The sequence below is a fragment of the Podarcis erhardii genome (assembly GCF_964252035.2).
Source record: "Podarcis erhardii genome assembly, chromosome: 7".
Taxonomy (NCBI): Eukaryota; Metazoa; Chordata; class Lepidosauria; order Squamata; family Lacertidae; genus Podarcis; species Podarcis erhardii.
Window position 1 is genome coordinate 68540129 of NC_138511.1, and position 23422 is coordinate 68563550.

At 47.5% G+C, this 23422-nt stretch overlaps 1 protein-coding gene across 1 annotated transcript in view; it reads left to right on the forward strand.

Moving 5' to 3' along the window:
• Positions 1 to 4653: 4653 nt before the first annotated feature.
• MAP3K6 (mitogen-activated protein kinase kinase kinase 6) overlaps positions 4654 to 23422 on the forward strand; it is a 42071-nt gene continuing 23302 nt past the window's right edge. Inside the window, exons 1-10 of the mRNA XM_081868748.1 lie at positions 4654 to 5281; positions 8600 to 8739; positions 13542 to 13565; positions 15109 to 15299; positions 19304 to 19472; positions 19862 to 19968; positions 20636 to 20806; positions 21079 to 21191; positions 21987 to 22146; positions 22614 to 22764. Of these exons, the coding sequence (XP_081724874.1) occupies positions 4930 to 5281; positions 8600 to 8739; positions 13542 to 13565; positions 15109 to 15299; positions 19304 to 19472; positions 19862 to 19968; positions 20636 to 20806; positions 21079 to 21191; positions 21987 to 22146; positions 22614 to 22764 (1578 nt within the window). The 5' untranslated portion in view covers positions 4654 to 4929. The remainder of the gene's footprint in view (positions 5282 to 8599; positions 8740 to 13541; positions 13566 to 15108; positions 15300 to 19303; positions 19473 to 19861; positions 19969 to 20635; positions 20807 to 21078; positions 21192 to 21986; positions 22147 to 22613; positions 22765 to 23422) is intronic.

Sequence of the window (23422 nt, forward strand, 5' to 3'; positions counted from 1 at the left end):
AGAAACTGTCTTTTCTGTCGTACTGTCCGCAGATAGCCAGTGAGGCTACCTGGGCTTCCAGTGACAAAGATGGACATAGCATCCGCAGACTGTGAACCTGCTCCTTCAGGGGCAGTGCAACCCCATCCAGGGCAGGCAGTTGGTCAGTTTCTCAGGGGCACTGAAACCACTCACCCACAGCATCTCCATCTTGCCAGGTTTCAAGCTCAGCTTGTTTCTCCTCATCCATCTCACCCACTGTGACTACTCAGCCCCTCCATTTTATGGAGAAATGGAGCTGAGTGTCATTGGCCCACTGATGGCACCTTGCCCTAAAACTAATGACCACTCTCAGTGGATTCATATAGATATTAACTCGCACTGGAGATAAGACAGTTCCCTGCTGGAATTAGTGCTTCCGCCTTTGTTTACTTGTGTCTTACTGGAACCTACAAGAAAGTTAATATGTTTCTAAACTGGTAAAGGTCAGACAGGTATTCTGCATTTCCTTTCTTCTTTTTTTAAACAAAATAATTATGTTTTAATATACTATAACATTGTATTTCCTATACTTGTCACTTCCAAGGAAAGTATGCTTAATCATTTATCCATGGTATTTTGAAGCTTATTTATCACTTTAACAACAGAAATGCATCAAATAATTCTAGCTGGTTATTACTTTTAATATCATGAATGGGGGCCTTAAACTTGCAAACTGCTTTCACGTCTGTCTTTCTCTCATTCTTCCACTGAAAGCAGTTCTGGAATTCTCCATTATTATTATTATTATTATTATTATTATTATTATTATTATTATTAAATAATACCCCACCCATCTGGCCAGGTCTCCCCAGCCACTCTGGGCGGCTCCCAATAGAACACTAAAAACAGAATAAAACATCAAACACTAAAAACTTCCCTAAACAGGGCTGCCTTCAGATGTCTTCTATAAGTCAGATAGTTGTTTATTTCCTTGACGTCTGATGGGAGGAAGTTCCACGGGGCGGGTGCCACTACTGAGAAGGCCCTCTGCCTGGTTCCCTGTAGCTTTGCTTCTCGCAATGAGGGAACCGCCAGAAGGCCCTTGGTGCTGGACCTCAGCATCCGGGCAGAACGATGGGGGTGGAGACGCTCCTTCAGGTATACTAGGCCGAGGCCATTTAAGGCTTTAAAGGTCAGCACCAATACTTTGAATTCAGTGGCTAGCAAAATTTTGTCTAGCTCCCATTGAATTCCCAGTCATTGTATGATTTGACCATTATTCTTCCAATATCCCAAATTTGGAAAGGATCAAAAATTCAATATATCCCATTATATCCTCAATGGTGTTGTTTTATTTTTTTTTAAGAATCCCCCTCATTTAACTTTATCACAGTTCCATTACATATGCAAGAAATCAGCCCCCTGTTCCTTTCATATCCAGCATCAATACTCAACCTTTCCTAATCAGAGGTTAAATACCAACAATCATAGAATCATAGTTAGAAAGGACCACAATCGTCATCTAGTCCAATCCCCTGCAATGGAGGAATCTTTTGCTCAATGTGGGGGCTCAAACCCACAACCCTGAGATTAAGAGTCTTATGTTCTACCAACTGACATTAAAAGCATCTTATAATAATTCCCCATCATATGTGTTGGTAGTGACTCAGCCAAATGTGTAATCTATTTTAACATGGTTCTCTGATATAAATTTGCCTATCACATCTTTTGCCATCTTAACTTGACGTCATTAATTTTTTCTCATTGGGTGTTCTGCATTTCAGAACACTTTAGTACAGGAATATGAAAGCTCTGGCAGAATACACTCTGTGGTTTCTAAATGGTTAATGAGGAGGAACAGGACAACATTGTTGTACAGGAAAGGGCCAATGGAAAAATTGCAGCTGCTGGAGATTACCTTAATGGCCTTGGCAAGTATTCTATACGTTAGGGAAATTACAGGTCAGTGGCCTGCAATTACTAGGAAAGAGTTGGAGGTTTTTATGGAAGGTTGAAAACCATTTTTGCTACACCTTTCTCTCAAACTGTGTGTAAAAAACAGGGGTTGGGAACCCTCCTTTACCCCAGCCCACATGGTCAAGGTTTCTATCTGCCCTGCCTGTTTTTGCCAAGAGAACCACATGAGTTTTTAAAGTGACTAAGAATTGTTAGCAAGAGACAAGCTGAGTAAGCAATAGTGCAGTTAGGTGATTTTTGACTGGTGGTGGTGGTGGTAGTGATCTTACAAGCACTCCACACTTTGGATGGAAATGTGAATTACTTTAGCATGTGGTACACCAGCCCTGCTGTGGTTTGAGGCCTCTCCTGCTTACTCTGTCCAAAAGTCCTGCACTGATGACACCAATGGAAAAAGAACAGTAATTTTTTAGCCTGGAAAGATTTTTATGACCTTCCCTTAGGCTCACACAGGAAGCTTATACGGAGTCATCCATCTGGCTCAGTATTGTCTACACACAGACTGGGAGATTTCTCCCAGCCCTATGTGGAGATGCCAGGAATTGAGCCTGAGCTAAAAACAACTTTTGTTTAAAAGAACTTCCTTATGTTGCTCCTCACACCCTTTAAGAGAGAAAAAGGGGATTCCCCACCACAATTACTTAAGCACATAGTAAGGATGATGGTAATCAGAAAAAAAATCCAGAATGAGGCAAGTCCTGTGCAGGCCAGGCTTAGGTGGGTAGAATATTTCCACTCCTGGGTGGCATTTTAAAAAACCAACAACAAACCAGAAGTGTTCCAGTTCTTAGAAGCAAACTCTCATTCTTTGGAAAGTGACGTGGGACAAATTTACTAACGGAGTGATCCAGTCTAGGCAATGCACCTGCTGACCTCCTGCTGGCAGGACTGTCTGGAGAAGACGGGGAAAATTAGCTGTAGACTTTTACACCTCTCCATCCCTGGTGGTTGTTTTTCTTTCCATATGCCCTCTTTCAGTTCTCCACTTCCTCTCTCTCCCTGCCTCAACTAAGAACCAGTAGGACTTACTTGTGCTCTTAAGAGTTTTCCACGTGGTTTTAAAGATGCATCTGCACCAGGTGTTTTCTCCAGGTTGCAGCCTCCAACCCACACAGCCCCACCCCGATTCTAGTACCAACACATCCTCATTACAAAAAGCTTCAGAAATACTACTGGTGTCTTCACACATCAACCTGCAGTATTCCATCGCCCAGGGAGGTTCAATGACCAGGAATGGCATGTTCCAGGCTGCCACGTCAGTGCAGTGGAGGCAGTGCAGGATTTGCACACAAGCTGAATACCAATTCATAAATAAATACACTACATTTCAAGTTTTACGCAACTGGTTAAAAAAGCAAGAAAACCGGGGAAACAGGCTCTAAAACAGACATTATTGTTCTGATGTGACAAAAATATACAGTACGTAATGGCTACAATGTTATATGTCATGTTTGGTTTAAATCTGCAGAAATCAGCATTTCTTTGGGCCAGGTGTCCATAAGCTGTCAAACAGCATTGGCGGCAGGTGACATCAGGTGCAGGATATGCAGCATCTTAAATGTGATTTAGAACTGGCAGGTGTGAGGAGCCTCTGGCCCTCCTAGTGTTGCTAAACTACAACTCCCATCATCCCTGGCCAATGGCCATGCTTGCTGGGGCTTATGGGGGTTGTAGTTCAGCAGCATCCGGAGAGCCAGAGGTTCCCCCACCTGGTTTAGGGCCATAACATGACATAATCCTACCCTGTGTGGCCCTGAGGCCCACCTGAGAGCTGTCCAAGGTCCACTGTTTCAGAAACACTGACCTGCCGTAGCTCTCCAGAATTTTACAGCTGCTGTCTGAAATCACATTAATCATGCTCTGTAAAGGTAAAGGGACCCCTGACCATTAGGTCCAGTCGTAGCCGACTCTGGGGTTGCAGCACTCATCTCGCTTTATTGGCCGAGGGAACCGGCGTACAGCTTCTGGGTCATGTGGCCAGCATGACTAAGCCGCTTCTGGCGAACCAGAGCAGTGCATAGAAACGCTGTTTACCTTCCTGCTGGAGCGGTACCTATTTATCTACTTGCACTTTTGATGTGCTTTCTAACTGCTAGGTTGGCAGGAGCTGGGACGGAGCAACAGGAGCTCACTCCGTCACAGGGATTCGAGCCGCCAACCTTCTGATCAGCAAGTCCTAGGTGCTGGTTTAACCCACAGCGCCATTAAACACCAGCTGCATACACACCATACTTTTTAAGCACTCCCCCAGAGAATCCTGGGAACTGTAGTTTGCAAAGAGCTGGGAATTAAAACTCTGTGAAAGGTAAACTACAGCTTCCATGATTCTCGGGGGCAGAATGTGCGCCCGGTGTGCGCCCTAGGAGCACACGTGTTGCCATTCTACTTTGCTGTATTCTTTAGGTGGCGCACATGCCGGATATCGTCCTTACTCGAGGTGGGAGCGGCAGGGGGGAAAAGGAGCCGGACGCGGGTGCCAGGAGGAGGCGGCACCGCGGAGCAGACGCCATGGAGACGGCTCTGCGTGTGCGCTCGCTCGCCGCTCTCCTCCTCCGCCCCCTCTTGCACAATCGCCCCGGGGGCGCTGGCGCTGGTCTCGGGGTGTTTGCGCCAACAGGAAAGGCGGCGGAAGAGCGCGCCCGCCGCGCCTCCCTTCCCTGCGCTCCGCTCCCGGCTGCGGGGCATTTCTCTCCCGCTGCGCGCCTCGGCGTCGATCCCTAGCAGCGCAGCACAGGAAGGAGAAAAATGCCCAGCGAGACCCACCCACCTCGGGAACTCGTCGAGGAAGTTTGGCGGGGCGGGGCGGGGCTTGGCGATCCCACGTGGGGCTGAGATGGACCAAGTTTGGGAGCTGTAAATAACCCTAAAATCGGAGGCGGGCGGAAAAACAAACGCAACTTTTCTGCCTGTTGGTTCGTTTGGGGCGAATCCACGCAATGGCTCGTTTGTTTCTTTAAAAGAGGCGCTTTCTGACTCCGAGGGAATCGCAGCATGGAAGAGGACAGCAGCAAGCTGGGAAGCGCCGGGAGTCTCTGGCAGGACCCTTTGGCGATCGCGCTCACCCCCAGCAAGCCAGTCTCTGCAGGGAGCCAGGGCGCCCGAGGGGGCGGCGGCGGCGGCGGCAGCGGCAGCAACGGGGGCGGCAGCAGCAGCGGCGGTGGCAGCGGTAGGGGCCGACCCCTGAGCGTGGTTTACATCTTCCCCGAGGATCTGGAAGAGCCTCTGCCTCTCCAATGCCTGCGGGAAGCCTGCAAGGAGGTCCCGGCGACGGAGCTGACGACGCTGCCTTTTGGCACCGTGGCGCTGGGGGACACCGCGCCCCTGGATACTTTCTACAACGCAGGTGAGTCCCTGCAAACGCAGCCTCTGCCTCGGCCGGCTAGCGGTTCCGTCAGTTCACCTGGGAAGGAAACCTGCCCAGGGCAACTCCGTGGGAGAGCAGAGGGCATTGGCAAGTCAGAGCTTAACGCCGCGGTTTTCGTCCGGGTTGTCTCGGGCGGACCGAGACGCTGCAGATGTGCTCAGATGTTGCCAGCGTCCACCTCTGCAGGGCTCCTCTGCATGTCCCCACGAGGGTTGGAATGTCGTCCATTTAGTGATTTTCTACTCGCACTTATAAGCAGCTGTTAGTGTCCCGAAAGACAGCCGGCAAGCCTGGTGAAATGGAAGTAGAATTCTTCTGCAAGTTTGAGTCTATTGGTTCAGGACTCAATGTTGACAAAGGTCCCCCCTCCCGTAGGTGTTCAGTGTATTGCACACTGACTGGCAGCTGCTCTCTGGGGTTTTGGGCAGGAGTCTCTCTCAGCCCTACCTGGAGATTCTGGGGATTGAACCTGGGACTTTCTGAATGCAAAGCAGATGCTCTACCACTGACCTATGGCCTATCCCTAAAGGCTATGAAGGCTGTGTTGTTATTATCAGTTACAGCTGTTTTAAATGATCATCATCTACACATTTTATGATTCTCACAGAAACTTTGCACAGGCTGTACCAATTGTGTTTTGTGATGTTTGGGTCATATGGTTAATTCTACTCCACCCCAAGCATACCTATCAGAATCTTAGAGTTGGGAGGGTTTTAAGGGTCATTTAGTCCAACCCTTCAATGCAGAAACCTCGCCTAGAGCATCCATGACAAGATGGCCATCCAACCTCTGCTTAAAAACCTCCAAGGAAGAAGAATCCACTGTCTCTCTAGGGAGTCTTTTCCACTGCTGAACAGCTCTTACTGTCAGAAAGTTTTTCCTAGTGTTTAGTCGGAATCTCCTTTATTGCAACTTGAAGCCATTGGTTTGAGTCCTATCCTCCAGAGCAGGAGAAAATAAGCATGTTCCCTCCTCCATGTGACAGCCCTTAAGATATCTGAAGATGGCTACCATATCTCCTCTCAGTCTCCTCTTTTCCAGGCTAAACATACCCAGCTCCTTCAAGCACTCCTCATAAGGCTTAGTTTCCAGACCCTTGATCATCTTGGTTGTCCTCCTCTGCACACCTTCCAGCTTGTCAACAGCCTTCTTAAATTGTGGTGCTCAGAATTGGACACAGTATTCCAAGTATGGTCTGACTAAGGCAGAATAGAGTGGTGCTATTACTTGCTTTGATCTGGACACTATGCTTCCATCGATGCAGCCTAGAATAACATTAGCTTTTTTTGCTGCTGCATCACACTGTTGGCTCATGTTGATCTTGTGAAGGATTCCAGGATTCAAAGTAACTGTGACTGTGGTTCAGAACAGAACAATTAGCTGGATCACCTAATGCAGGATCCTTGCAGGAAGGCATGATACAGCTGTTCCCAATGCTAAGTGTGGGGAGGGAGGGAATGATGGAGGGAGAGGCGCACACACACAGAGAGACGTCAACAGACAGGCAGACAGAGGAGGGAGCTATGCATATGAGTGGAAATTGCACTGTGGACAGAGCAGAAGCCAAGTAATTTTCATGGCAGTCACAAAGGGTGTGAGTAGAACACCTTTCTAGTGAACAGCTTGCCTAACAAGTTGAGCAGCTTGGGCAAGTAGCTACTCAAGAAGCTGGATGACACATCCTATACTTCAAAAGGCCCCCATTTACCAGGGACAACCTAAATTTTTTGGTACCTGCTTATGATCAACTGCTGTCCCTTGTCTTTCGGGGATGCCTTTTAAATATTTGTTCAAGAGCACAAATGGATGACTGTTGCCTGTCTTTAGGTTTCAGCCCCATCCTCATGATCTATAGAAGTTAAATCTCTGTGGAGATGAGGGAGATGGGCCGATACCTTTTGAGGTCCAGCTCCGAGAGCCTTCTGGCGGTTCCCTCACTGTGAGAAGTGAAGTTACAGGGAACCAGGCAGAGGGCCTTCTCGGTTGTGGTGCCTGCCCTGTGGAACGCCCTGTCAGATGTCAAGGAAATAAACAACTATCTGACTTTCAGAAGACATCTGAAGGATGAGGGAAGTTTTTAATGATTGATGTTTTAATGTATTTTTAATATTTTGTTGGAAGCCACCCAGAGTGGCTGGGGAAACCCAGCCAGATGGACGGGGTATAAATAGAGTATTGTTGTTGTTGTTGTTATTTATTAAACAGTGTTCGAAATTAGGCAGGCACCAGGTGCATTGTGACCAAGCGAAGATGCCTGGGCACTAGGATGGTGCCTGACATCCCCACCCCAGGAGGTACATGCCTGGGCATCATTGGATCTGGATTGCTTTCACATACTAGCAACACATCCTGTAGAATTCTATTTGCACAATCAGAATGAATTTCAGGAACCAAAATTATTTTTCTGCGCAACCTGAGCAGGATTGGTGAACATTATACAGTGGTACCTCGGGTTAAGTACTTAATTCGTTCCGGAGGTCCATTCTTAACCTGAAACTGTTCTTAACCTGAACTTTAGCTAATGGGGCCTCCCGCTGCCGCCGCGCCAGTAGAGCACGATTTCTGTTCTCATCTTGAAGCAAAGTTCTTAACCTGAAGCACTATTTCTGGTTTAGCAGAGTCTGTAACCTGAAGTGTATGTAACCTGAAGCATGTGTAACCTGAGGTACCACTGTAGTTAATTGTTGTAGCTTGTCTTCACTTACCCCACCCCACTCCCCTGTTCACAGTTGTGAAGAATATTATTAAGTTATGAATGATCTGTGTCACCATTAAGAATAAAAGGTAGGAATAGGCCAATACATATATGTGTTTGGATTGTCCCTGGATCAAGTGACTTTTCTTCTTTAAGTTCTTAGATTTCTTAACCTATATCAAGGTTGTCATCTGAACTAGCCAGATATTTATCTATCATTTGAAAAATAAGACTTGAGAGCCACCTTGCCCCAAAATTGCAACTAAACACTCTGTTTTGGTGACTGTAACCTTGGTTTAAGAAACCATTTGGCGCCTGGCTTTCTGACTTTCTAACACTGGAATTCATAACTATCTTGTTTCTTGAGAAAAACTGTGCTTTGATGCATTTTCGCCCAACTCGGCTTCAATCCAAATAGAGAGAAGGGACAACCTTGCTGTGTTTTAAGCTGATGGTATGTATACAGCCCCATATCAGCAGCCCTTGCCAACTACCTGTCTCAGAAAAGATTGAACCCAAGAAACAAGATGGGAGGTGTGAGAACAAACTGAAGGATGGGGGCAAGCTAGTGCTCTCTGTGTCTTCTTTCTCCCTCCCTGCAGATGTGGTTGTGGTGGAGATGAGCAACAGCCTGTGCCAGCCCTCGCTCTTCTATCACCTGGGGGTGAGGGAGAGCTTCAGCATGACCAACAACATCCTCCTGTGCTGCTACACTGATTTTCCGGAGCTGCAGGCTCTCCGGGTGAGTCGGGGATGCAATTCAATTCTACAGGTGGAGTCTGTTCATGGAGATTGCTTTGAGACGCTGGACTACCCAGAAAAAGGGCCACTTAATCAGATCAGAGGAACATCTGTAGGGCAGGAGTGGGCTGCCTTTAGACTTGCTAAACAGTTGGGATTTGAGGAAACCCTTCATGCAGGGGAATAGTTAGGCAGTTTTAGAATCTGGACTTTCTGGGGCATCTGTCTTTTGGTAGAAATATGTGCAGTGTCCGTCCCGCCCGCTTTCTTCAAAATAATGGTCAGCCAGCCCTGCTGCATTTGTAGTGCCCTCCTGCTCATTTTGTGGGTGGTGGTGGGGAATCCTGGACCTTTGCCCCAAAGTCCTGCTCTGATATCATCACTGACTTGATGATCAAGACACTTAGAATCTGCTCTGAAAGATTGAAGTGAGGATAGGAGGAGTTTCTTAAATGTTTCATTTGCAGCGATTGTTCTGCTGAAATGTTCCCCCAAGTGTGTTTTTGTGTGTAATGGAGAACACGGGTGTGAGTGCATGTATGTGTGGCAGATGACAGATTTTGTCAATGGAAAAAAAACAAAGTTGACGAGTATCCTGTAGGATACGGCCCTTAGAGGGAGATTTACCCCCAGGGCAACTTTTGTTTGTTTGATTGATTGATTGATTGATTGATTCAAGTGCCTTCTGTCCTGCCCATCCTCCAGTCTGCAGGACAGGGTGGCTAAGAACTTTATAGATGAACTTTATCATAGAAGATAAAGTCATAACAGCAACCATTCAGCAACAAATAATATCAGTAAAACTGCACCTAAAAATAGTTTATTCCCTTCTACGAATGCTTGATGGGTATAAAATATCTGCAGCCATCTTGCAAAAAGAAGCCTTCCTCCATCTCCCACTGCTGCCCAGATACAGATTGTGTCAAGCAAGCAGGCAAGACCTTCAACATGTAAGGCTTAAATCAGTCCTACAGCAATCTAGCTATAGGCCAGTGGAGAGTGGGGAGAGACAGATTCTCTGGGAAGCTGCTTTATGCTGAGTCAGACTATTGGTGCATCTAGCTCAGTATTATCTCCAAAGGGGTATTTCTAAGCCCAGCTTGGAAATTTCAGGGGTTGAATTTAGGACCTTCTGCATGCAAAGTGTGTGCTCTCCGAAGAAGCTGGTGCTTTCACTTTCAAAATTGTGAAAGTTTTTCTCTTAACAGCTACTTGCTGCATTAGGATGCAGTTCTGTGCATGCCAGAAGTCCTCTTCTGACCTTAATGCTTCTGTATTACCTAACATGGAAGTGGGGAGACCCTTTTGTAGCCCAGTCCCCTATGGTCCACCTGAACAGCATGACCACCTGTCCCCACAGAGCCTTTCTGTATGCAGGTATATGCACAAAGGTTCCCATGCGACCCAGGACCCCAATCACCCAGATTTCCAGCTCACATGGAATCCTTCTTTTGTACAGCTGTGCATGTACAAAAGGCCCAGATGGTCAAGATGTTCACACAGACTCTATGGGGCAGTGCTACCTGGTACATTCCCAGTCCCATACTGAGTAACATAGAAGCACTGATGACTGAAGAGGGCAAGAGCAGGGATGAGGAACGCTTTTCAACCTGAGGGCCACTTTCCTTTATGGACAACTTTTGTACAGTAGGCTAGTTTCTACACACAAACACACCAACCTTTTCCCTCCATTTTGGTAAGCAAGATGTATTGTAAGAGTTTAAAGACACATTCTAGCCAGGCAAATGCACTCAAGGAGGTTGCAGAGCCGAGCCTATAAGGGGTGTGGTCTGGGGAGAGTCCCAGTAGCCAGACAGAGAAGCCTGGGGGGTTGCATTCAGCATCCAGGCTTGACATTTCCTGCCCCACTTACAACCCATTTAGAGCAAAAGACCCTCTTCAGATTTGGCACATGCTGCACTGCATAAGGTAGTACATTGTAGAAAAGCTGCATCATCTCACACAGATGATGTGAAGAAGAAGAGGAGGAGTTTGGATTTGATATCCTGCTTTATCACTACCCGAAGGAGTCTCAAAGCGGCTAACATTCTCCTTTCCCTTCCTCCCCCACAACAAACACTCTGTGAGGTGAGTGGGGCTGAGAGACTTCAAAGAAGTGTGACTAGCCCAACGTCACCCAGCAGCTCCACGTGGAGGAGCGGAGACGCAGAACCCGGTTCACCAGATTACAAGACTACCGCTCTTAACCACTACACCACACTGGCTCTCAGTGCAACATATTAATGCATGATAACACTTGCAAGAATTGCTTTGGATTCCCCTTTGGGGGGTTGCCTGTGCGTAGGAGCAGCAAGCTCTAATGAGTTTGTGGTTACTCTGCATGATCTTGTACTAACAGCTATCTAATGTGATAAGGAAACATCGCACGGCTGCAGCATGGCAAGAGAGCAGCTTCCGTAGAGAGCTCATTATCTTACTGTTACCTACATGTGACCAAACCCTTGTGCTCTTCATTAGCGTATCAGAAGTAAAGACCACTCCAGCTTCGTTCTGTGTAGTCGTGCAACCCATCCAGATCAGGATTGATGTTTTGTCTTCTAAGCACATATGGAAGCTATCAGGGGAAGAATTGATGCGCCCCTGGTGCAAGTATGATAAATGGCTTAATAGTGTGATCCTATGCATGCCTAGGGCTAGCCGATCAGAAGGTCAGCGGTTCGAATCCCCACGACGGGGTGAGCTCCCATTGTTCGGTCCCTGCTCCTGCCAACTTAGCAGTTTGAAAGCATGTCAAAGTGCAAGTAGATAAATAGGTACTGCTCCAGCAGGAAGGTAAACAGCGTTTCTGTGTGCTGCTCTGGTTCGCCAGAAGCAGCTTAGTCATGCTGGCCACATGACCCGGAAAAACTGTCTGCGGACAAACGGCGGCTCCCTCGGCCAGTAAAGCGAGATGAGCGCCGCAACCCCAGAGTCGTCCACAACTGGACTTAACGGTCAGGGGTCCCTTTACCTTTATGCATGCCTACTCAGAAGTAAGCCCCGGTAAATTTAAGGGGTATTGTATCCAAGTAAGTGTAATTTACAAGTAATTTACACTACAAGTAAGTGTAGGGACGCGGGTGGCGCGCCTAGGACTTGCCGATCGTATGGTCGGCGGTTTGAATCCCCGCGGCAGGGTGCGCTCCCATCGTTCGGTCCCAGCGCCTGCCAACCTAGCAGTTCGAAAGCACCCTCGGGTGCAAGTAGATAAATAGGTACTGCTTACCATCGGGAAGGTAAACGGCGTTCCGTGTGCTGCGCTGGCTCGCCAGATGCAGCTTGTCACGCTGGCCACGTGACCTGGAAGTGTCTGTGGACAGCGCTGGCTCCCGGCCTATAGAGTGAGATGAGCGCACAACCCTAGAGTCTGGCAAAACTGGCCCGTACGGGCAGGAGTACCTTTACCTTTACCTAAGTGTAATTTCAGCCATTCAAGAGTGGGATCCTAGATATGGAGAAAGATAACCTACCATCTAAGTTCCTACCATTAACAAAGCTGGAGATTAATTTTTGGTGGGACATTAGATAAAGGGTCAATAGAGGCCAAACTGGACAGTATTGCCTAGTGATTGAAGGACACTTTACCTCCATAATAAGCAGAGTCTTTTTGTTTGACTGGAATGGGTCCTTGAATCATGATAATGCCTCTTGCTTGCCTGGATGTCGTGTGTGTGTCTGTAGAAGCCTTCGACTTTTGCACGGCTTGAATGTAGCCTGTTGTGCAAAGGGACATTCATTGTTTCATCAGTTTTAAAAAAACACCCCAATGGGCTTTGAGCACCCAGGCAGCAGACTAAGTAGATCACCTGCTCACAATCTTCCCCACTAGCATGAAACGGATTGCATTTGTGCTTAAATTATAGTGACGCATTCATACGGATCAGTTAGCGGAAGCCATTTTTATGGAGGTCTGTGGTGATGCATTTCTACTCCTCCTTGGTGATGTGTAAACAGCCACTCTAGGAGCGTGACTTTGTGGCATGCGTTGAGGCCCAGGAGGCTTCCAGAGAAAGTGATGCATTAAGTCACTGGAAGGAGACCTTCTTGCCTCACTTCCTGCAGGCATGGGTTTTCAAGATAGGCAACCAAGTTCAAGGGAGGCTTCTGGCCTGCTATGGCATCACACAGAAACACACCGGAAACCGGAAACACACCGGAAACAAGCCTGCAGGAAGTTCTTGTGCTTCTTCAGAAAGTCTATGGATTTGAAACCCTTGGTGGTGCTGCCTTGCTGAACCCCTGCAGTTCCTGAAAGTTTTAATAGCTTACATGTATTCTGTACATTGTCCCTAACAGCTGCTTTTAATTTTTTCAATGTATTTATTACTACAGTTATATGGTGCCTTTTATATGCCACTATAGTTTACCCCTCTGAGAGTTATATGGTCGTACCTTGGAAGTCAAATGGAATCCGTCCTGGAAGTCCGTTTGACTTCCAAAACATTCGGAAACCAAAGCGCAGCTTCTGATTGGCTGCAGGAAGCTCCTGCAGCCAGTCGGAAGCCGTGGAAGCCCCGCCAGACATTCATCTTCCAAAAATAGTTCACAAACTGGAACAGTCACTTTTGGGTTTGCGGTGTTTGGGAGCCAAAACATTCAAGAACTAAGCTGTTTGAAAACCAAGGTACAACTGTAATTCCCAGCAAACTTTAGCAGAATACACTGGGGATATGTGTGTGTGTTCTTCAGTTGTGTTTTCAAGTATGGTGTGTACACAGTCTTAATCAGCCTTTGAGTAAATCCAGTTTGGCTCTTTGGTACCAGCAGCTAATGATAACCTCCCCTTGCCTTTCTCCTTTCTAGGAGGAGATCTTCCAGAAGAATTCAGTAAGTCCCACTTGGTTTTCTGACCATGCACCATATGAGACTCATGATCTGTTTCTGGGAATTGAGCACAGTGAGCCTCACAGAACATAGTGGGGGCTTCTCCGTAAACGTGTATAAGGTTGCACTGTACATGATTTATTATCTATCCAACTCGGCTGTTTCAGCTTTTGGAACACGCATGGCAAAATCCTTATGGTTGAATTTAAAAAATATATGTTGGAGACTGGGTAGTTTGCAAAGTGAAATAGCAAGTATGTTTTCCAAAAGCCACCACCATCACCCCACCCAAACAGTGCGGGGGAACTGAACTAAGAAGAGAAAGGGATTTGCTATTTGAAAGAATACCATTACATTTGTATGTTGCCTCCTTTCAATCCATAAAGCAGAGTTGGGAAACCTTTGGCCCTCCAGCTATTGGACTACAATTCCCATCATGACGGACCACTGGCTATGTCAGTTGGGGCTGATGGGAGTTGGAGTCGAGCGACATCTGGAGAGCCAAAGATTCCCCAGCCCTGCCATATAGGTTCACCAAAAAACTTGTCCATGTTGGTTCAAGTTTTGGGCACAATTTTTGGAAACCAAAAATGCTATTTTTCTTTGCTGCTTAGATAAATTGCCCCCACCCTAATACTGCTCAAAATTCATGTGTTGGACAGTTTTGCGCCCCACGAAATGGGTACATACTACCTCTAGTAGGTCTGCTTATTTGTTTATTTATTACATAGATGGGGAACCTGTGGCTTTCCAGTTGTGGTTGGACTCCATCTCCCATCATTCATTGCCCATACTGGCTGGTGCAAATGGGAGTTGGAGTCAGTATCTGGAGAGGCACAGGTTTCCCATTCCATATTTATGGCATTGCATTGCATTACTGAACTGTAACTCCCATCAGCTTCATCAAGCATGGCCAATGGCCAGGGATGATGGGGGTTGTAGTTCAGCAACATCTGGAAGGCCAGAGGTTCCCCACACTTGCCTTGTATCCTGTTTTTCTTCCATAATGGGCCTCAGGGTGGTCTTCTACCCAGGCAATGACCAGACCTGCTTAGCTTTGTGAGGTTTCTGCATCATGTGCCTTCAGACCACATAGCTTTGATCCTTATCTTGCTGATCTGAGCAGATTTCCCAGAATAGAAACAGTTCCTAGAGAAGAGGTGGCAACACTTATTTTACTGCCACCTCAGCTAATAGTTTAATTCTGACCCAGAACTCAGCTCCAGAACCAGTGAAGGTAAAGTGGAAGGCCTATAAGTCTTCCTTTCCCCAAAAGGCACGTGAAAGATTTAAAACAAAAGAATAACGTAATCTTCAACTTCCAGGAGGATGCCAGTGCAGGTGTATTTTTGGGTTTTCTTTTTTTTGACATAACAAAATAAAAAAATTCCTTCCAGTAGCACCTTAAAGACCAACTAAGTTAGTTCTAGGTATGAGCTTTCGTGTGCATGCACACTTCTTCAGACTTTTTTTTGACATGTTCATAGTGCCATGTGTGTTTTAGAACTGGGTGTGTGCAGGGATCATAGCATTAATTCTCTTTTAGGATGGCAATGGCAGCTATACCTTAATCCCCTACGTGGTGGCAGCCCAGAACAAGGTCTTCTGCTGCGACCCGAATGCGATGATATGCCTGAGCGAGCTTTGCCAGCCTAATAACTTCACCATGGAGGCCTTCTTCACCCCCCTGACGGCGCAGCTTGCAAGGCTGCTGGAGGGCACCTCCACCAACACCTGGTAACACACACACCCCAGTCATCTTTCAATACATGAACTCAACTAGCGCAGCAACGGGAGTTAGGTGTGCCCTCCCAGGATCACACTCCTCACCGGACATCCTCCACACTCTCCCCAGCTGCTTTTGCCCGGCTGAAGAAGTCCTTGCACTGTGATCTTGCCTAGGTAGTAGAGGATGGAGGTGTGTGTGTGAGAGTGCAAGTTTCTGCAACGTGGTTTTCCTGGTGCGAAAAGAGCTTTTAAGCTCCCTGCCTTGCTTGCCAGGCAAGGCCCTCTTGGTGTGGCGGCTCTGGAAGCCTGCAGATGGTCGTGTGGGAACTCAAGCGACCCCACAAAACCTCAAGAAGAGAATATCCCAGCTTATTCGTATTTCTGTCCAAAGGTATTTTGGGGAGGTTGTTTTAGCAGTTGGCGCATCTGGCGTGATAACTTCCAGATTAACAGTAAAATTCTACAACCCGCTCCACTCATTGTCACAGGTTTTTGCCGTAGCAAAAAGGGCGCAGCATTCAGGCCTAGCTTATGCGTTATCTTGGTGGGGTCCTTGCCGGACTCGCCCATTGCCTTACACGGGAAGCTGCCTCATACCAAGTCAGACAATTGGTTCCTCTAGCTGAGTATTGTTAGCAGTGACTGGCAGTGGCTCTCCAGGGGGCATTTCTCAGCCAGGGGGCATTTAGCGATGCCAGGGGTTGGACTTGGGACTTTCCGCATGCAAAGTACTGGGCTATGATTTCTTGCTGGGCCTTGTGTGTCTTCATAGTTTTCCTAGTAACCATGTAAGCTGTTCTTTCTTTTTTACTGCAAAACTGAGATGTTCGAGATTCCGTAAAAAGATACCAGGGTCGTCTTGATCCTCTGCATTCTGTTATCGGTGCCCTAATCATAGCTGGGGCAGATTCTTAGAATTGCTGAGGACGGCTTGTAACTCACAGCAGTTCTCAAGAATCCCGGGAGGTGCAGCAGAATCAAGTGCAGCATTTCACTGAGTTCAAGTTAGAGTACCAGGAAAGACGGCCTTCCAGCGAGTTAAGGGGAAGGATTATGACACACTACCTTTGGAGAAGCACGGGCAGCCCCAAGAAAGAGGGAAAGCCTATTGCTTAATAAGAGTGGGTACTTGAACCTGTTGAACTCTGGCCACACCCTCTCCTTACATTTAAGGCTGTCTCATTCCACTTTACAGTGGTACCTCGGGATGCGAACGGGATCCGTTCCGGAGCCCTGTTCGCATCCTGAACATAACGTAAGACACAACAGCGTGTCTGCGTGTGCGTGGGTTGCATTACGCCGCTTCCGCTTATGCATGTGATGTCATTTTGACCGCCTGTGCATGCGTGAGTGGCGAAACCCAGAAGTAACACACTCCGTTACTTCCGGGTTGCCGTGGAGCGCAACCCGAAGGCGCTCAACCTGAAGTGTATTTATCCCCAGGTATGACTGTATATATTTTTCTCCCTTTTCATAAAAAAATAATGCCACTTCAAACAGTCATAGATTGCCTCAAATAATCCTGGGAACTCTAGTTTGTAAAAGGTGTCGAGAGTTGATAGGAGACCCTCTATTCCTCTCACAGTCCTACAGTTTCCCAGGGTGGTTTAACAATCAATCCAGTGAAACTGCATGGCTGGGTGAGAACTAGCTCTTCTAGAGACAGATCTGGTTTTATGAATGATCTAGGTGAGGTGGTAACCATTACCCTGCAGGGGATATAATTACAGAAATGCCGCACATCTTGATGGCCGAGGTGTAGCATGCTGAGCTGGCAAATGGAGAAATACTGGACAAAAAAGGTTCTTGTTCAAGGGTAGCTGTGAGCTTCTGAAGGAAAACAGGAAGTTGCAGCAGAGGAGCAGCTGAGGACAGGGCAGCCGCACAGTGTCATGCAAGACTTAAGTGAGGGGGTGGTGGTGGCAAGGCCTATAGCTGATGCAGGGAGATGCTGTTCCTCTGTGGTATTCCATGCACTTACGAACCTCCAAGCCCTGGATGGTTTTCTTAACGTAAGAAAAAGTGCTTGCTGGATCGTTTAGTCTACCACCCTGAAACAGAGCAAAAACACATGGCAGTTTCCTGTGTTCCAGAATGAATGGCGCAGGAGAACAGCATTTCTCATCCCCAGAACTTAAATACACTGCGTACACTCCCTCCCAGTAAGCTGTTAGACTTGGGGGGTGAGGGGAAAGCGTTTTCCCCAAGCCTAATTTCAAGAGGGGGAAATGATCATCATAGAGATTGCAGTTAGTGCTTCCCTGCCCAGCAGCTACAATTCCCACAAAGAGCCACACAGCAATTAGACTTGAAAACAACCTTCCATTGGCATTCAGAGGAGGCTGTTTTCAAGCTCCTGAATGTCATGCAGCAGGTTTGGGGTGGGGGAAAAGATCATGGGGGAATGGGGAGCAGAGGATTAACCCTCCCATCCCCAGCTGCAACCTGCCAGATCAAGAAACTTCCTCTGTGGGAGCAATTAAATCTTGAAAAATCTGAGTGATTTTGAGAGTGTGTCTCATAGTGCATGGAAAGGGAAGTGTTAACTTCTCTGTTCCTCAGCTGCAGTTCCACACTGCTCTCTGGCTTGGGGGGAAAAAAAAAAGCCTCTAATTGGCTCAAATTGCTAATTGCTGCAGGCGGCAAAGAAAGGGATTCTCTGAGTTGGATGAAGAGGCTCCTGGGGCCATAGCTGGCCTGCAGGCTGCTGGACTTAAAGAAGCAGGAAGTGCCATCTCATTTGGGGAGCCTTTCATCTTAGGAAAGTAACCTAGAATAGCAGTGTGTTTTCCCATTCTGCTGAAAACCAGAATAAATGGATCCTTCCTACTGTTTCTAGAACTTTGCAGGAAGCTGTGGTGGGCCTCTGCGATTGCATCACAACTGAGCACACTGATACCAGTGGCAGTCTGTTTTAAGTGGTTTTTAATATTGTGTTCTAAATCTGTAAGCTGCCTTGGGACCTTAGGTTGGAGGGTGGGTAATTTAAGAATAAAATAAAATTATTACTAACACTAGGCAGCCCTGCGTCCTATAGATAGGCATCCCTTTGCAGACGACATCCAAGGCCCATGGGCAAAAGTTGGCAGGCTGACTCACAGTGCAGTGTCAGTAGCAGGGCAAGGAGGCATGATCCCACTGTCTGCTCCCTGCTTTTAATGATACTGTTTTCATTCATTTTAGCCATTTTCTCTCTAAAAAAAGGGGATACTGCTTAGAAATTCTAGCGATTAAGCAGCATATAAATTAGCTCAAATAAAATTTAAAAATACCCTCCACACATTAGCCCTGTGTATGGAAGAAAGTCTTGAGTGTTAAAGCTATTCTGTCTGCTCTTTCCCAGGATACTCCATTTCATTTCCACCTCCCCCAATAGAAGTGCAGCATTCAGTGGCTGTTGAGCACAGTCAGTCCACACTGGACTGTTTTGGGTCCTCCTCCCACCTCCACTGCTTAGGCCGTTCCCCCCACTAAAGGTTTTCCATACTGCCAGTCTTGGGGGTACCTCAAGCCTGCTGATGCCTCCCTCTTGTGCATGGATGGTCCTGTTTTGGCTACATGGAAAGGGCACTGGGAGAATGAGTTTCCTGTTAGTATATTAGTGGGGATGGGGAGCCCTTTCCAGTCCCAGAACTGCATTCCCTTCAAGGCATCATTCTGGACGCCACATACCAGTGGTGGGTGGGGCCAGAGGCAAAAGTGGGTGGAGCAATGCCTGTAAATTTTATCTTTATACAGAAGGCAGCTTCTACATGTACACAAACACCAGTCTCTGTTCTCCACCCAGATAAGCGGGAGGCGTGATCAGAGAGCAAGGACGGCTTTTCAGTCAGGCAAAAACATGTGCGCTGTGGTGAGGGGCATGACCTGGGGAGTGTTTTGAGGCCTTGAGGGCTGCATTTGGCCCCCAGAATCCCCACTTCTGATATATATAGCACTGGCCCTGGGTAAATTTGCCTTTCCCTCTTGGGGTAAGCCAAGGGGCGCTATCCTTTCCTTCTTGTTTTCTCCAGCGGCTACTTTCGGGAGATGATCCGAAGGGACATCCGCAGGGCTCGCGAAAGGTACAGCGGGGAGCAGCTGAGCCGTGAGCTGACCAGTATCCAGCAGCGACTGGACAGCGTTGAATGCCTCAGCCTTGATATTGTCATGAACTTTATTCTGTCCTACCGTGACGCACAGGTGAGCTGATCCACGGGGCCCCTCAACTCTCGTGACGTGGCCAGTTAATGCACATGAATGCAGCCCAAATGCCAGCAGCAGCAGCAAGCAGAATGTTTTGATGACTGTTCCCCAGGGCAGATGTGACCCCCTGCCAACCCAGTTTTGCATTGCAGCGGTCAACTCCAGCAATGCGCATCAGTGCCATGCAGGCATTCAACACCCATGGATAGATGCCCCACCACTGAGCACTTGAACATCGCCCCCCTTACACATCCTGGTCTGTGGTGTTTCATGGCAGGTTCCTAGAGTAGGAGCCATGTGTATTTGGAGCTGAACTGAGTTTGGGTTTAGTTGAAGGCTGTGTGTGCGTGCCTGCCTATTGCGGCTTCACTTTATGTCTTCTGCAGGATTGTAATGGCATCATCACCCTAGTGGAGACCTTACAGGCCCTGCCGACTTGCAATGTCGCTGAGCAGCACAACATCTGCTTTCACTATGCCTTTGCCCTTGACAGGTGAGGAACATTGTCAGGTAAGGATGGGCCTCTATTCTCAGCCCTGTTAGGCCTCCCTACCCTCTGTTTCCCTGATGCACATGGACATTGGTACACTTAAGAGGTGTCTTCTGGCAATGGGAGCTCTGAAGTGGAGATGGATCCCCACTCCCTGGTCTATCCCATGGGTGTCTGTAGACACCAGAGCTTTCCCTGAGTCCTGAGGACACACCTCTGCCAATGGACTCTCATGGCTGGTTTGCAGACTCCTCAGCGAATCCAGAGGGCATGGAGGAGGGATCTCCACAGCTGGAGCACCCATTATCTTGATGGGACCAATGGATGTAGCAGAAGGCATTGGCCCTTTAAGTACCCAGAAGGCAGCACCCAGTGGGCAGGATCTCTAGTCAATGACTATGCTGAGACAACCTGGATGTTTGGCCTCTGCGGCATGGTGCTAAACCCACACCTTGGACTCTCTCCAAAGTCTCTGTGCCTTTGTAACCAGGAAATTCTGATCTCTCCTTTCTTGGGCCATCAGCCCTCCTCGGTGATGGCATCCCTGTGGATCCCGACACTAACACAGTAGCAGATGGGCAGAGCTGGTGTTCTTCCTGCACTGTGGCTGCTCTTGCCCCACGATGCTTCTGATGCTACGTGTGTGACTCTGTGTGATATGCATTTGCAGGCGGAACCAGCCTGGCGATCGGGAGAAGGCTCTCTCTGTTATCCTGCCCCTGGTGGAGAAGCCTGAACGGGCAGCACCTGACCTGTACTGCATGTGCGGCCGCATCTATAAGGACATGTTCATTGATTCTGGCTTCACTGATGCCGAAAAGAGAGACCAGGCCTTTTACTGGTGAGGAATGGAAAGGGATCTTTGCTGAACTTGCACTTCTGCTTTAAATTATGGCTGCAGGCGTGGAAATCTCTTTGAAATGCTCATTGCTTGTGGGATGGCTTGGTGGTGGTAGGGTGGCCAGGTGAAACTCCTACTTCTAGACATGATTGAAGGTGCAAGCAACCTGTCCTCTCTTTTTTTCACCCATTTGGCTTATTTGCTGGGTCTGAATTGCAGCCTTCCTAGTTAGTTTTCAGGTCTGATATTTCCTTGTGCTTCTGATTCCTCAGGTATCACAAGGCCTTTTTAACAGACCCGAGCCTCCATGCTGGGATTAACTCCGTTGTCTTCCTCATCGCTGCTGGACACAAGTTCGAAACCTCCATGCAACTTCGGCAGTTAGGTGCGGGGCTGCTTGTTCCCATCTGCGTCTCGTAAGGGTAGCTGGATGTGTGAATCATCATTCTGATCTAAAACCAAGATATTGACAGTGTTCTTTATTATTCTCTCTCTCTCTCTCTCTCTCTATATATATATATATAAACACAAAATCTGGTTGATTCATTTCCAAGCGATAGTGTTAAGTGCCCAATTCAATGAACGTTTTGTGATAGGGAAATATTGGCTGGGTGGTGGGTGGGATCTTATGAAAGGAGCAATTATCGCCCCATCTGCACCATATATTTAATGCAGTTATCATACTACTTTAAACAGTGGTGGCTTCTCCAAAAACAAAATCCTGGGAGCTGTCGTTTGTTAAGGGTGCTGAGAGGTGTTAGGAGTGCCCTGTTTCCCTCACAGAGCTACCATTCCCAGAGTGGTTAAACAACCAATCCCTGCTCCCAGGGAACTCTGGGAATTGTCGCTCCATGTGGGGAGTAGTGGTTTCCTAGCACCTCTCAGCACCCTTAAACCGCAGTTCCCAGAGTGCTTTGTGGGAAGCTGTGACTGTTCAAAGTGGCAAGATGCTTTCAGGGCCCCTTTCCCTCTGCCTCTTCTCCCTGCTGAAATGAGGCTTGAAAAATGTGTTATGTTGTAGCAAATAGAATGGTAACCCCCAGTTTAGCCAGAACGTCGTGACCATTTTGAAAATTCCCTTCAGAAATCCCTGCCACTGCCCTCCCCCGCCCCCTGCCCCTGAAACATACCTGCTGCATTTTAGAAAAATCTTCCTTGCTTCTGGTCCTTCCTTCCTTAGGTATGAAGGTGAGCTGTGTCCTGGGCAGGAAGGGATGCTTGGAAAAGATGCAACATTACTGGGATGTGGGTTTTTACCTGGGCGCCAGTATCCTGACCGGCGACTTTGACAAAATCATCCAGGCCTCGGAGAAACTTTACAAGCTCAACGCTCCAATTTGGTGCGTGGTGGGAACTTTGTGTCCTCATGGGAACGGGGTAGGGGTGGGGGGCAAGGAAGACTAACTAGCTGACAACCCATTGAGATGAACTGGAGTTGTGAGTGCCGAAGGAGGTGCTGGGAGAGGGCAGGTTTCTGAAGAGGAAGTGATTTCCTCCTTGTTCAGTGTGGTGGGACAACAGATTTTGAACCTCTGCTCAGCCATGGAGCTCACTGGCTTACCTTGGACCAGTCAGGGTTGTTGTGGCGATTAAATGAGGAGGGGAAGAACCATGTACACTGCCTTGACTGAAAAGGTAGTCTATAAATGGAGGAAATAATAATAATATGTGACGCAGACCACTTGCATTGGATAGAAACTTTAACTTACTTCACCCTTTGCAGACTGTGTGGGTCTGTTTGAAGTGTGTGCTTCTTTCTCTTTTTTAACTCTGTTCTCTTCTGCCCCCTGCCCAATTATTGGTTCAGGTTCTTGACATCTATCAAGGAGACTTATGTAATCTATAGTCATTTCAACACTGCCCCCGACACCTGGTCACCTAAACAGGAGCTGGTTGATTTCTGGCTGGGCTTCTTGATGGATTCCTGCCAGCCCTTTGTCTCCACAGAGGAGTGTCTGGTAAGGAGGCAATGAACGTTGGTGCTTTGGCAAAACCTCTACTGAACTACCAGCTTTTCCTCCTGCCTGCTCCTTTGCTACACTACTGTGGCATCTGTTGTTTTCCATCCTACTAGAGGCAGTAGCAGCAAAACAAAGTGGTTCTGGGGGTGGCAGAGCACTCCGGTGGTAAAACGGACTTTGCCATTTCAAACTGTGGCTTAGAAATTGAGCACATCTGGATGATGAGGTGTGAGCTAGCATAACTAATATGCTAGTTCTTTGTTTATGGGGGTGTGTGTTCTGTTTCATTTTTGTATGGGGTAGCCCAACCTGCTGTCTGAAGTGGCATAGTCCAGTCTGCATAAAAGTTCATATACATGGCATCAAACCATTTCCCCCACGATTTTCTGTTCTGCAACTCTCCAAGGTCTTAGAGGGTTTTCCAGCCCTTTTGCCTGAGATCTTGATTGCTTCTAAGATAGTGACTTAACATTGTAAACAAGTCATTCAGAAATTGCAAGCTGCCCATCAGCAAGAGGCTTTTTTAATTTATCCAATTTTGCCCAGAAAGTTTGAATCTGGATTAAATGGCATTTTGATGGCCATATCAATGCTGTGACCTTAAGCATGCAAAACTTTGCCTTGCTCATCTGTCAGTTTCAGCAGAGTTGCAGAA